This window comes from Pleurotus ostreatus, assembly GCF_014466165.1.
Source record: "Pleurotus ostreatus strain PC9 chromosome Unknown scaffold_8, whole genome shotgun sequence".
In the NCBI taxonomy this organism is placed as follows: Eukaryota; Fungi; Basidiomycota; class Agaricomycetes; order Agaricales; family Pleurotaceae; genus Pleurotus; species Pleurotus ostreatus.
In genome coordinates, this window is record NW_023503163.1 from 1,921,654 (window position 1) to 1,935,801 (window position 14,148).

At 51.4% G+C, this 14,148-nt stretch overlaps 5 protein-coding genes across 5 annotated transcripts; 4 read left to right on the top strand and 1 right to left on the bottom strand.

The window, feature by feature from the left end:
- Positions 1–483: 483 nt before the first annotated feature.
- ALG7 (tunicamycin resistance protein) lies at positions 484–2,245 on the top strand (the record flags this gene model as incomplete). Its single annotated transcript, XM_036780453.1, has 7 exons — positions 484–731; positions 783–933; positions 987–1,200; positions 1,253–1,580; positions 1,639–1,827; positions 1,881–2,118; positions 2,171–2,245. The coding sequence occupies 7 exons, from the start codon at positions 484–486 to the stop codon at positions 2,243–2,245; spliced, it is 1,443 nt and encodes a 480-aa protein (XP_036627836.1).
- Positions 2,246–2,930: 685 nt separating this feature from the next.
- On the top strand, positions 2,931–4,809 carry ICL1 (isocitrate lyase 1; the record flags this gene model as incomplete). The annotated part of the gene is made up of 6 exons (XM_036780454.1): positions 2,931–2,990; positions 3,040–3,203; positions 3,258–3,373; positions 3,430–4,454; positions 4,508–4,645; positions 4,696–4,809. 6 exons carry the CDS (start codon positions 2,931–2,933, stop codon positions 4,807–4,809), a joined length of 1,617 nt encoding a protein of 538 aa, XP_036627837.1.
- Positions 4,810–5,011: 202 nt separating this feature from the next.
- PC9H_010965 (uncharacterized protein) lies at positions 5,012–6,508 on the top strand (the record flags this gene model as incomplete). The annotated part of the gene is made up of 4 exons (XM_036780455.1): positions 5,012–5,142; positions 5,201–6,241; positions 6,306–6,445; positions 6,498–6,508. 4 exons carry the CDS (start codon positions 5,012–5,014, stop codon positions 6,506–6,508), a joined length of 1,323 nt encoding a protein of 440 aa, XP_036627838.1.
- A 206-nt stretch (positions 6,509–6,714) lies between these two features.
- Positions 6,715–8,774, bottom strand: PC9H_010966 (uncharacterized protein; the record flags this gene model as incomplete). Its single annotated transcript, XM_036780456.1, has 10 exons — positions 6,715–7,029; positions 7,103–7,189; positions 7,349–7,585; positions 7,668–7,768; positions 7,832–7,890; positions 7,974–8,030; positions 8,093–8,127; positions 8,183–8,341; positions 8,400–8,484; positions 8,728–8,774. 10 exons carry the CDS (start codon positions 8,772–8,774, stop codon positions 6,715–6,717), a joined length of 1,182 nt encoding a protein of 393 aa, XP_036627839.1.
- A 1,231-nt stretch (positions 8,775–10,005) lies between these two features.
- PC9H_010967 (uncharacterized protein) lies at positions 10,006–14,117 on the top strand (the record flags this gene model as incomplete). The annotated part of the gene is made up of 7 exons (XM_036780457.1): positions 10,006–10,251; positions 10,421–10,984; positions 11,038–13,270; positions 13,323–13,441; positions 13,498–13,620; positions 13,675–13,881; positions 13,932–14,117. 7 exons carry the CDS (start codon positions 10,006–10,008, stop codon positions 14,115–14,117), a joined length of 3,678 nt encoding a protein of 1,225 aa, XP_036627840.1.
- Between the last annotated feature and the right edge of the window lie 31 nt (positions 14,118–14,148).

A 14,148-nucleotide genomic window follows, 5' to 3' on the forward strand; every position in this document is an offset into this window, starting at 1 on the left:
ACTATGCAGAAATACGACGAGAGATGCTGATTTCCTTCCAGACTTAGAGTGCTTCAAAAACAGTTCGACAAGGTGCATGGACGCAGAAGAAGATATACAGCCTCAGATTATGGGTAAATCAATTGCTACTCTGCACCATAGACGGCAAACTGGAGTAGCTGGAAGCAGGTGGGAGTGTTCGGGGAGGTTGTTGCATTTCGCTCTTGCAGGGTCCAGAGCGAACCTTCGCGTTGACTTCTCCGCTGGGTAAAGTTCTCCGTTGAGTGAGCTAATAAGTAGGGATGATAGGTTGTGGGTCGGGCTTGACATTTGGGAAACGACGTGTAGAGGGAACCATTATATGTTCGTAACTTTGCGGTTGCAAGAATGTCGCTTGGTTGTGAGTCTGTGACGGTTGTGACAAACCTGAAGTAAGCGCTCGAAATAGACGCCACGCCACTACTTCTATAACCTGTCAAGCTTGTGAAGCTTCGCACAACCACGATGGCCGTATTTCCTACTCCAAGGCCCCTCAACCGCATCCTCCTGCTCTCTTTGGTGCCCGTAGCAAGTTGGTTCATTGTCAGGCCGTTGCTCGAGCCAGTACCTCAACTACCTGTCTTGTACACCTCTTTGGGATTCTCCATATTCGCTTTCTTGTTTACGATCTACCTCGTGCCGTCTCTTGGACCTACTTTCATCAACGCCAATTTGACTGGAAATGATCTCCTGAAAACATACTCAACGCTGATGTTGGTGGGTTCAATTTACGCCTCAGCACTACGCTCATCGACCATTTATAGACCGGAAAGCATGGGGCTGGTCTGCGCGTCGGTTTATATCGTGACCTTGACATTGTTCATCCCGTTTGCTTTCTCCGACGCGTTGACAACTCCGGTGCATTCATCGGCTACTGCGGAAGGAATCACGGTGTCCGAATTTCCACATAGGCAGGTGGGTGTTATGGTGTTAGCAGAGTATTAAGACTTAAGACTTGCCTTACGAAGCTAGCAGTGTATCTCTCATCTTTGCTATCCCTATTAACGGCGACCTTGCTTGGTTTTCTGGACGATGTCTTTGATATACGCTGGCGCCACAAGCTACCAATCCCAGTCATCGCGTCTATCCCTCTACTTATGGTGTACTTTGCGGAACGCGGCAACACGAACGTCGTCGTACCCTTACCTCTGCGGTCTCTATTCGGCACCCTCGTCAACCTTGGTGCGTCTCGTCACTGTTCCGCGTGCGCGGCACTCCGACCTTTGATTCGCAGGGCCGTTGTACTATTTATACATGTCATTACTCTCAACCTTCTGCACCAATTCGATCAACATACTCGCCGGAATTAATGGATCCGAGGTATCTCAAGCCCTCATAATCGCCGTTTCAGTGATTTTGAACGACCTTCTATACCTCCCATGGCCCATAGGAGTGCGCGTCCCAGTCCACCTTCTTGGCAACAACACCGAAATAGGGTTCGGAGGCGTTTGGAAGGCGGGAATGGCCTTTGGTAGCAAGGAGCTGGTTGAACGTCATTTGTTCAGCCTCTACTTCATGCTTCCTCTTGTCGCGGTATGCGCAGGCTTCATGTACCATAATTGGTCAGGCGATGTCATTCTTCCTTTCATCTATAAATACCAATGACACGAGGTATTTCAGGTATCCAGCTAGAGCGTTTCCTGGAGACACCCTCTGCTATATGACAGGGATGGCCTTCGCTGTGGTCGGAATTCAAGCACACTTCTCAAAAACACTGCTTCTCTTCTTCATGCCGCAGATATTTAATTTTATCTTGTCGTGTCCTCAACTGTTCGGCCTCGTACCTTGTCCACGTCACCGAGTCCCTAGGTGAGACTAGCGGTACAAATATGGTATCCTAATTCAACGAATCGTTACTGTAGGTTCGACCCCGCGACAAATCTCCTCCATCCTTCCAAGGCTGTTTTTGAGCGGCCTCCGTCGCGATTAACAACATTCATCCTTCAAATTTTTTCCGTGCTAGGGCTCACCGTTGCGACCCCACACCCCAAGACAGGGCTAATACATGAGACGACAAATTTGACCATTCTGAATTTTCTGCTTGTCAGACTGGGGCCGATGTCAGAAAAGAGGCTTGTCCAAGTGTTGATGTGTGTACAGGTAAGCGGCTTGTCCTTGGTGCCTTGCGTGTACGTTAACCGACGTCGTTAAGGTCGCAGGCAGTGTACTAGCCTTCTTCATTAGGTACGGGCTTGCTGGTCTGGTGTACGATGGCGACCGTAGATAGTGGTACGCAATTAAAAGTGTCTTCTGATGCGGTGCTTGCATATCCTCGATCATGGTATTTGAGTATGGCTCGGACAGTGAGTATTCCTCAAATTTGCTTTATGTATCTGGTGACAGTCTGATTAGTGTATAGGGTTGAATGAACCCTTGGTGATCGAGTTTAATGATTCCACTTGCTTTCTAAGTGATCAATATTGCTCCCTTGACCTTGACGAGGCCCCTTCAAATTCAAAAAACGGTGACACAGCCCGAATACATACATTTGCGCAATAGCCTAGTACCAAGCCTCCCCACACCCCGCTGAACCTCCGCAACGACAGAGCGTGGGGTAACGCTATAAGATTGAGCCTTGTGTAGTTGTGAGCTCGGCGGCTAGGAGATAGAGCGTAAAGACGCCTCGCCGAATGGCTGTCTGAGAAACTCACGCTGCAACCAGGGAAGCGGGTTTTAAGGGATGGGCTAACAAATTGCCGGCGAAACACACCTCCGAAGGAGCTAGACCTGAAGAGGGGGAGCCGATGGCACTATTGGCGGGGAATGCCGTAGTAGACGGGACCCGGAATCACATGCCCCTCCGAACGGAACAGGGACAGGTGAAAAAGGGGCTTCCTTCGAAATCGCTCATATACCGGGCATTGTCGCCTTGGCCTCAGCGCCTGTCCACTACTCCTTTGATCCCACTACCAATGTCGCAAGAACGTTCTGCTTTCCAAACCGAGGTTGCTCAAGTTGAGCTCTGGTGGAAGGTAAGCAAAAGTGCTTCCAATAGTGTGACCTTTGCTTATCGCGTTGCAGAACCCACGATTCGCAAGAGTCAAGCGGCCCTATACCGCTGCGCAGGTCGTATCGAAGCGGGGAACGATTCCTATCCAGTACCCGTCCAACGTTCAGGGAAAGAAGTTGTGGGCTCTGCTCGCGCAGCATGCTAAGAAGGGGACACCATCGCATACCTATGGCGCGTAAGTTGACCATTGTCTCAGTTGGCGTTTCAGTCCTAAGCAATGATTTTACAGCCTTGACACCGTTCAAGTGACCCAGATGGCCAAGTACCTTGAGACCGTGTACGTGTCGGGATGGCAATGCTCCAGCACGGCATCGTCTACGAACGAGCCTGGACCCGATCTTGCTGGTGAGTTTCCCATGTTCATCAGGTATTTGCATTTCTTGACTGATGAAATGCCGTAGACTACCCCTCCAACACTGTTCCCAACAAGGTTGAGCAGCTATTCATGGCTCAGCTTTTCCACGATCGCAAGCAACGCGAAGCCCGATCTGCCCTGAACGATGAGCAACTCCGGGAAACTCCTTACGTCGATTATTTGCGCCCCATCGTGGCTGATGCCGATACTGGCCATGGTGGCTTGACTGCCATCATGAAGTTGGCTAAGATGTTTGTTGAGAAGGGCGCGGCCGGTATCCATGTCGAGGATCAGGCACCCGGCACTAAAAAGTGCGGCCACATGGCTGGCAAGGTCCTCGTTCCCATTCAGGAACACATTAATCGTCTGACTGCCATCCGTTTGCAATACGACATCATGGGTGTCGAGAACCTTGTCATTGCCCGCACCGATTCGGAGGCCGCTACCCTCATCACTTCCAACATTGACGAACGCGACCACGCTTTCATCCTCGGCAGCACCAACCCTGATATCGGCCCTCTGGCCACTGTGATGCTTGACGCTGAGCGACACGGCAAATCTGGCGATGAACTCCAAGCTATCGAGGATCAATGGATAGTCGCTGCCAGACTCCAGCGTTTCACTGACACTATTGGACATCAGCTCCGCGCTGAGGGCCATGGCATCAGGGAAATCTCCCAATTCCAGTCTCGTGCCGCTCATGTCGCCCATTACCAGGCCATTGCGATCGCGAAGGCTGAGTTCGGTCTGAAGACTGTTCCTTATTGGGACTGGGACGCCCCCCGAACCCGTGAAGGCTACTACCGTTACCAGGGCGGCACCGAATGTGCTATTCACCGCGCCATCGCATTCGGCCCCTACGCCGACCTCTTGTGGATGGAGACCAAGAAGCCCATCCTTGCCCAGGCTAAGGAGTTCGCGGATCAGGTTCACCACGCTCTTCCCGGTCACTGGCTCGCATACAACCTGTCTCCTTCCTTCAACTGGGATGCCGCTGGCATGGGGGAAGCGGAGATGGAGGCCTTCATCTGGGAGCTCGGCAAACTTGGCTTCGTTTGGCAGTTCATTACCGTAGGTCGCTATGATGGTTCAAGTCTCCCAGCTACTAACATCTATTCCCATAGCTTGGTGGATTGCACTCGAACGCGTACATCTCTGACTTCTTCGCGAAGAATTACGCCAAGGCTGGCATGAAGTCCTACGTTGAGCTCGTTCAACGAAAGGAGCGCGCTCTGGGCACTGATGTCCTCACTCATCAACGCGTAAGTCATCGACCATATGTCTGCTTCTCATATCTCATCGTTGCTTACAGTGGAGTGGTGCCGACTACGCTGACAACTTGATCAAAACCGTTACTGGAGGTGTTTCTTCGACGTCTGCCATGGGCAAGGGTGTCACGGAATCCCAGTTCTCTGCGAAGCTCTAAGGGGGGAGGCAAAAAGTAGTTAGCCATCACAGCATCTTCATTGTACCATGTTCACAATTTCGACAATTATTCATTATTTGAATTTACACGGACATCCATATTTTGATTAACCAAGTCATTTTTCTAAGTTTTCTCCGCGGCTCCCGATGGGCGGGTCCATCTGTCGGAAGACGTCGACATTACTCAAGCGCCCGATACTCTCATGCTGAAACCACAACGCCGTCTTCCAACCTTCGCCAGTGCGCCTCAGCTACAGGTTCTGGAGTCTGCGTTCCTCTCGAAGAATCGTCTGGACGAAGAGGATAAATACCGCCTTGCTTGCGAAACTGGCCTGTTCGTCTCACCATTCCAAGATTCTCGTCTTGGCACTGCTTATCTTGCAACCTTCTAGCAACCCCGGTTGGATAAATGATTGGTTCACTAGGCGGAGAAAGAAGAAACGAACAAATTCGCCGGCCAAGACCAATGGCGAGACTGGGAAGAATAAGCGAAGGCGGGTTGCAGGACCGGATGCTGGTTTTCCGCGAATTTGTGCCGACGCCAGCCTCGACCACCAAGAAAACACCCCGCCCTCCGCCGGCATTGTACCTATAGGCGGTCTTAAGATGGAGTTCTTGCGTTACATGCCTGTTTCGTCCCTGCCTTCTTCCTCGAGGCAGTCCTCAATCTCTGCGGGGGGAACGGATTCCGGAATATCCGAATGTAGTACACCCGCAAACGAGCCTAATGTCTTGATTAGCAACGAAGCGAGCGTCGACTCACTCCCAAGTGGCGGCACCCTCTCGTCTGAATCGCCAAGCACTGGTCTGAGCGGCAACACACCTGCTCTGACTCCGGATTTAGGCTCAAGTGAGCTACACGACTCTTCAAGGTCTTTGTCTCAGTCTCCGTCTCTTGGCTACATACCCGCGACTTTCCCTTCTTTCTCCGCGCATCCTGGTACCCAACCGGGCGACCCCAAGGCGCACTTCGAAGGAACACAAAATGCACCTCTCAGCCTACCGGTAATCCAACCGGACCCTACAGTCTTTGATACTGGCGGTAGCCTGGATCTCTCCGAAGAATTCAGAGCTTCCAGTGTATTTACCCAACTCACCCAAAACACCATTCTCACTCCACCCCGGCCCGACTCAGCCTTCAACACCCATCATAGCTCTCAGCAGTTCTATCCCTCTCGGCTCTGCGACCTTTCATATGGTCTTGGATTCTCCTCTGGCGGATTGCAAACACATTCAAGCTCGATGTCGTTAAATGGCTCGTTCGGTCCTCAAGCTTCTCGTCCTGTGCCGTTGTCCTTTAGAGTTCGACTCAGCGATTTGAACGCTTACCACCAGGCCATTCTTGAATTGAACCTTCTCCGCAACTCTGGCAATCTAAACGCAAACGAAGTGGCGAGTATGGTGTCTTCAGAGCCTTTACCCCCTTCCCTTAGGTATCTTATATCCTTCCTTCTTTGGTTACATACCTCATAATGACATCGCAGCCGCAGCCACTAGAGGTGCCGTCACCAGCCAGCGCAAAATCATACAACGCAGAAACGGCCCCCACCAGTCACCTCGAAGCAAACCTGAAGCAAACCAACGTACAGCGGTCCGCTGGAGAGTAGCCTGTTACTTCTTTCTTCCGTCGCAAACCCGTTCATCCCGCCAAGAAGGCCCCTGCCAGTAACCCAACCTTCTAACGCACAGATAAATGTTAGATATAAGTAGATCACCGTTCAGAGTTTTGAGTTCTTGTGCATAATTATTCGCTTATGATGTAGTCCTTTCGACTGATAGATTTAGTACGCAGTAATATCTGGATTGTAACGTTTAACCTTTGCCCCACGTGATAAGAGCAAAATGTTAAACGGTTAGAGGAATCTATGTCCGGGAATGCGTCGATGCAGCATGCAGAATCGTATCACTAAGAGGCCGCACTTGCGTCACCAAGGAAATACTTGTGTACAGAAGGTAAAGTATCTCCACCTGGCCCAGCCGCATATAAACACAGACCACCCGGTTCTTCTGCGATCTGCATGGAGACGATGGGCTTCAAGAACCGCGTTGCCAACAAAGACCTGCCGGAATAGTCAGCAGGATGAGGTCCTGATCCGTTGTTTCCTGGATTCGAAAGCGGAGGCGGGTGGAGGGACTCGCCGGTCTGCAATGACCATCCGCGAATCCAGCCATCTTCACCTGCAGCAAACAGAAAGTTCTGCTGGGGATCTACGGCGATGCCCTATATACGGAGGGCGATTACGCATTGATGCAACACCGTAAGCTAAGATCCTCAATTAGACGTAAGCACGCACCAAGCGACGGGTCAATGTGTTTACGTGTCCGTTGAAAGAGCGGACGGGTCTTGTGTCACGCAAAAATCGAAGGTCGTATGTTGCCAGCTGGGGTTTCGTAGTGTTAGAGACATTAGAGAAGTGGACATGTGAATGCAGCGATGACCGGTTCATTCTATCGTTTCGGGGGTGGAAAAAGGACAAGGAAAAAAGAGGAAAGGAGAAAAGAAAAGAAATTGGAGAATGGAGAGAGATGGTGGTACTCACTCGTCCGTCCATATGACTCACGAGGAGTTGCCACTCTCTTATGATATCGAGGTGGACCACCGACGTCCTGCTTGTGCCATGGCCGGTGTTTCGTTTTCTGGTCTTCGTATTCCCCTTGATCGAGTCGCAGTTGGCAGCGAACCGACCTGGGAGCAGTGGCCCCAAGACGTCTGGCTTGCTTGACCGGAGGTCGAATCGCGAAATATCCCCGTTCCGAGCTCCTGTATAGACGAGAGACTATGCGATATCAATGAGTGACTGAGCCAAGAATAACACGTAATGGCATGGGATGGAACATTGCAGCAAGTAGGCGACGTACGTCAGATTTGTAGACAGAGAAGACGTCGCTTTGCGTTTCTAGAGTTCGCAGCGGTGGGCCAACGTCGATGTCTTCTATGTAAACGGCTTGACGCTCTGCCCCTGCGAAGTGCCGCCGAGATTAATTTATGTTATCTGGTATCCAAACAATTAGACATGGTTTACCTATTACCAACGAGCGTCCTGATAGATGGCTGGTCCAGATGTCATGCAGCCCGTTGAGACTGTACAGTGTTGAGTGTAAACTGTGCGATTTCGGGTGTCAATATCCCCCGCGCTCAGATATTTCATTTGAACGAGAGTATACCTTGCGGAATCGAGGTCCATGACCGTTATCTTGGCCGCTTTGCCAGCAGAAGTGGCGCTATCGACGGTAATTAAATTAGCATCAAGGGCGCCTTTGCGCGTTTATATCGTATCACTCACACGCAGCGAGAACCTGAAGAGCACATTGAGGAGATCTAGTCATTACGAAGCTGTGAAAAGACAAGCTGGTTCAGTTGGGTGTCTGCGTACCTCTGAGCTCGGGCTCAGATTGAAGTCCATTCCCCAGAAATCTTGCGAGGGGGTATCATGGTACGAGTCGTCTTCGTTATATGGGATAGTGGCGCGACAGATCCAGCCATAGCTGTCGCCAACGAGGAAGTGGGTGTCCCCGGCGGTGTTGGTTGCTTTCTGAACGGTAAAAAAATAGTTAGTGGAGGGTAGTATATTTAGATAGCTATCAGTTCACCGTGAATGTCGTCAGTTCGCCGATTAGAGGTGGAGACGTATGTTCGGACCTCGAGGTCGCAGCGAAGCTCGAGGCGTCCAAACGGCTGCGTGCTTGGTCAGTCCTCTTCACAGGAAGTATAATAGGAGATATTCACTGTCGTTGCCTTGATCTATCATGCGCGAACAACGAACGAGGCAAAGTGTCTATGTATCTGAGCTCTCGGGGCTTCGTCCGCGATAACTCGGAGGCCGCCAACTGGGAAGTAGGCTCACCAGTTGACGGGGTTGTAGCACCCTGACGGGAGGGGGCGGCACTGCTTGGTGGCCTGGATGATATGGGAAAATACCTGTTCTTCTCCTCGTCAAAATAGAACCCTGGTAGTTGTAGAGGCATTGGGCTCGGTTTGTTTCAGTGGTTACAACAAGTTGGCGGGGCCTAAGAAGTTCAGGGTCCACTTCGCCCAGTTCCATATAGTAGTCATATTTTTACGTGAGAATTCCCACCTATTTCATGGCACATGCGGGCTGTTCAAAAGAATGTGTATTTTCTCCATGAATTAAAGTGTAAGAATGGTTGATGTATAATCAGAGGAACAGATGTCAAATCAAGTCGAGAAGTCCGCAACCAGTGATCATTGACGATGTGCAGTTTTGGCTCAGGCTTGTTATCTAGCTCAACAATTGCTGGTTCCTCACATATTATTATATGAGTATGAGTATCCCAGATATCTGGTAGCTTCTGTTCGGAAGCTAATTTTCATGCAGTGTGCACATGGAAATCTTCAGGCATACGGTCAGAAACTAGTAACACCCCTTTACCCCTAAGGGGTATTAGGAGATGAGCATATTTCACTGACTCCTCTCAAGTATTTGGACTTGGACACTCTAGAGATCATTGAAATTGGATGGCTGTAGCATTTGACAGTGGTTCTACTTGTGAGCACTCATAGACAGCTCAGCCACTAGGACAGGTCTTGGCGCAAACAAACTGTGGATTTACCGAGATGTGCAGTCACATATGTAGTTATTGAAGTAAGTAGATGTCGTGCAGGTTCTTTCTTGTCATCCTCCGGGCTGCTCGCAGTCATTCAGCTTGAACCAAGTCGGATTTTCCCGCAGACGTCGTGATTTTTGCGTAAAAGCAACATGCCGTGGATCAATCACAGGGTTAACATAGGCTTGGAAGTTTGCTGAGCCAGCGTGTTGAGCCAGTCATAGAGCGAGAGATATCGACGACTGAGAGACAGAGGGCGTCCCGATGCCATGGGGCGTGTCATTGAGGTGATTGAGTGATGATGGATGGTCGTGAAGAGATTCCTCGAATGAGGCGAGTGAGCGCAGATAGTCTTGAGTGTGGGCGTTGGCGTTGTCAGGGAAATGAGCGGCTAACGAGCCTCAAGGTTATGAGCCAGCGTGACCTGGCAACTCCCAGCTGTTATAACCGACCGTCTGAAATTTCTCCTCAGATTTCACCCTCGAATTTACCACTGGTGCATGTGCCAGAGCCTTTGTCCCCACTGCGACACCGTTCCGTTTCCTGAACTACAATTATCCCGCCGGGCTCAATAGCCAATTTGGAGACTCGCCGAATCGCGAGGAATCGGCTTATTTCACACCGCACACACATGGCGACCGCCCTACAATCCCCAAATATCACTGCAGGTCTTTGCCTTTCTCAGGGCGATTTCGAGAACTCCTTTAAACCCGACCACCATCATCTACCCACCAAGCAGATTCACGTTTTTGAACGAGACGACGTGCTCGACGGCCACTGTGCCCCAGTCGACCTCCACGACATTGGAGGAGGCCGCATCTTCGTGAGGGACCCTCCGTTCGCAGGATTACTCGCCCAAAACCATTCTAGAAGCTTGGTGAGTTGGTTAGCCTTTATATGCGCGCTTGGCCGTCTTCTGCGCGTCCCTTGCCTGATTTCATGGAATGCCCGGAACGCGACTTACGCGATTCCTTGATGTTCTCAGCCCAGTCGCAATTTTGTTATGCGCGGATTACGAGACCAACATCTCACGTTGCTTCTGCTAGGCACACATATACATCACGACTCAAGCGATCACTTCATTCGTGACACCCAGTTCCCCTATGGCAAAGAAACGTCGTTCCTTGCAGTCGATACTTATCCCCTCTTTCTTACATTCACCCCCTTCGAGCGTTCCCCCGACCCCCTCGACCCCGTCTACCCCAGAGCTTCGACCATCTCGGGCCCGTTCCCATTCAGAACTCATATACCACCCTCCTCTAGATGACGCCGCTTCACGAGCCTCCCCCACGTTCCTGCTCGATGATGACCCCTTTGCTAATCTGTCCACTGCTGCCACCCAAGTCACTTCTTCCTCTGACGCGAAGGCGCCTCTCGCGTCCACCGTTTCTACTCGAGTTACCCCGCGTTCACCTCTCTCTCCATGTCCCTCTGAATCCGCGAACCGACTAGCGTCACCCGTCAGGTCGTCCCCCGCGACAATGAGTTCGTTCCCTAGAACACACCTCACTCATCCTGCGCACAAACGACCCGCTTTTGCCCCTCGCCCTTCTCTTCCTTCCCTACACGCGTTAGCTCAGATGAACGCGCCCCTTGTCTTACCTAGAAAGGTACGTATCAGCCAATTGGAACCGTTTATCCCACCCTAAACCATGGTCAAAAGCATAGGAAAGGTAAAGTTGGTGCGCGCCTTCCATTCGAACCTTGGGAATTGGGGTCTTCAATCTCTGAGTTTGCCGAGATGGTGCCAGGGCCCCCTTCGTCCATGCTTTCGCCCCGCGGGCAGGACTTTACAACTGACCTTGACACCGATTTCTTGGACTTTACGGACGACAACGACGGAGATGATGACGACTTTGACGACTTTGACGACCCAACCGTGGAGCCGCATTTTTCTGCCAGCTTCGATGTGAACAACGAACACTCCTTCCAGATACAACCACTCTCACAGGAACATCTGGATGTTTCCCCCGAAAGCCTTTCTGGTGCCGATTCTTCTTCCTCCCTCTCAAGGTCCTCTTCCTCCAGCCGTTCTTTATCCTCCAGCTCGTTGTCGGACTCAGAGGACCGCATCTGCCGGGACTCCCAGTCGCGACACAGCACTTCTCGTCGATCTGATGACTTCAAACACAGTACATCCGGACAACCACACTCATCTTCTGCTGAGAGCGACAGCGACATCCCGAACTCCCCTCCAGACGAGAGCTACTTCATCTTCCCGCGATCGTTGTCTCCAGATTGCTTGTTGGTTGATGAGGATCACGAAGAGCTTGATGGCGTTGGATATGAAATTGGCAGCGGGGTGGATGTGCCATATCATGGTCTGGATCGCACGCCTCATCATTCGATCTATTTTCACCACTCAAATTCACTGAGCATGGGCAGCACTGACGCCGCGGCATTCGAGCCAGGCTCGTCGGAAGGTACTATCCGCGGTAGCTCATTCCACGCTTGGGCATTATCTCGAGGCCGCCGACACTCAAACAAGTGGATGACTGGCGACGACGACGGCGAGATGGTCGAGGGATCGGAATGGCAGGGCGGACAGAACGGTCATTACTCGTCCAATGGGAGCACAGGGTATTACGGAGGTAATAGTGGCTATGGGAGAGCTTCTGGCCGTAGCAACGGTGGATTTGGCGGAGGTAGTAACTGGGGAAATGGCGGCGATGATGGTGATGACCGACGCGGGCGTCGTGGGCGTGAGGGTCATGGACACCATACTGACCCGACCTCGGGGTCTGAAGAGGAACAAAGCGAGTCGGAGGATGATTATGGTGTTCCATCGGCTTCCCAGTCGAAGAAGACCGTACCCAATGATTACTCGGCGTCTGACGACGATGTGCCTCTCGCCCAGCGCATTCCCACCGCACTTAGGGCGCAGAAGACTATACGAAGGAAGGTAAAGGAGGAGAGAGACCAACGCCGGCGCGAAAGGGCCGCAAAGGCAGCGTTGAATGGGGAACTCCATCCGCCTCATCCTCGCACCCCCTTGAGCCCCGCTGGGCCTTCCGGACCCCATACAGCAGTAGATTCCCAAGAGTCCAATGTACAAACGCGATCGGGTCGCATGCGGACCATGACCATGCCCAGCAATAGCTCCAGGCCGTTTGCAGTTGACGATTTATCCAAACGACTGGAGGCCATGCAAATACCGGAACCCCAAACGCGCATCGAACGAGCTCGTTCTAAGTCTCGGACCCGGATCCCCTCTCCTGACCACAATCCTCTCCCGATGCCAGAGATGCCGCAACTTCGTCGTTCGAAATCTAGACACCCTTCCCCAGATAGGAATCCGTTACCCACCCACGAGCCAGGCCGGACTTTACGGCCGATGAGATCATTTCATAGAACGGAGACGCGACCGTTGGTCGATCGCGCCGCTCCACCGATTCCAGTCGAACATCAGAAGCTAGCAAGAAGTAAAACTGAGGGCCGGTCCCGGCGCCGCGACGACCTGACTGTCGAACATGGCGTCAAGTCTAAGTCTCTCAATATGCAAGCAACGGAAACTCCGGATATCGACCAGTTCGCGAGAGGACGTAGACAAGATGAAGGACAATCGACGACGGTCCATCTCAGTGCACGACAACGATCGGTTAGTCGACCATCCAGGCCGTCAATGGATCGGGATGCATACCCTGTCCCTAGGAAAAGTCTACAACGCCAGACCCCTTCACCCATCCCACCACTTCCTCTGGCCGACATAAAGACCACTGTTATCACTCAGCAGCGCGTTTTCATCGGCGACATGCAATCATTTAACACCGTTGAAATCTCGTCAAACACCACTGCTCAAGACGTGCTTGACATGGTGAAGGCCCAAGGGTCCCTCAAGCAATTCGTAGGTTCGGGTGGCTGGATGCTCTTCGAAGTGGCTCAGGATTTCGGCATGGGTAAGTGTTTTGGTTTTTCAAGTGCGTTATTTCCAACTCATATGTCGTGTAGAACGCCCCATCAGAAGCTTTGAATTACTGGCCGATGTTCAGGCATCGTGGAACAAGGATAAGATGGTCAACATGTTTGTGATCAAGATGACGTCGTTGACTGGCATTTTGTCTCGTTCGGTTCGTCGGCAACTTGACTATCTACTCACTCTGCTGACTCGTTATTTCTTTTATAGAACATTCCTTCCAGCTCGCCAATGCACTCTGGTTGGGTAGAGTGGGAAGCCAAACGTGGCAAGTGGACGAAAAGATGGATGCAACTTCGAGAGCACAGCTTGTGGTTGTCAAAGCGTGATTCGGTTGGTGCTCTCCCATAGTACCTGCCCCGATTGTAGCTAACGTAAACGGTTTAGGGCAAAGACGAGACTTTCCTTTGTTCACTGTCAAATTTCGACGCATACGCTGTTACTCGCGTCCATAAGGCTCCTAAGCCCTATGTTTTTGCGACGAAGTCTACCGACAATCTCTCATTCTTTGAGAACACGGCAGACTACCTGCACGTCTTTTCGTGCTCGCAAAAGGACGGTGAAAAATGGATGGAGGTTATACTTCTTGCTCGGGTAAGTATTTCGTCTCGAACGCCTGCTTCGCCTTTGCTTATTTCTTCCAGTCATATGTTTTATACCAGGAAAAGAATGTTCTCTTCAATCCCAAAGCCGGATCTTCTACAAGCGGCACGGGGTTGTCTCGAAGCGGCACCCGAAAGACTCCCTCTGGCCGCACAGGTCAGACTTTCGTCGATGTCAGTTCGCAAGATGTATTTGTTCCAGGTTCCCTCTTGCATAGAAAGTCTTGAATTATATGTGTAGCGTTTATTTAACAGTCCT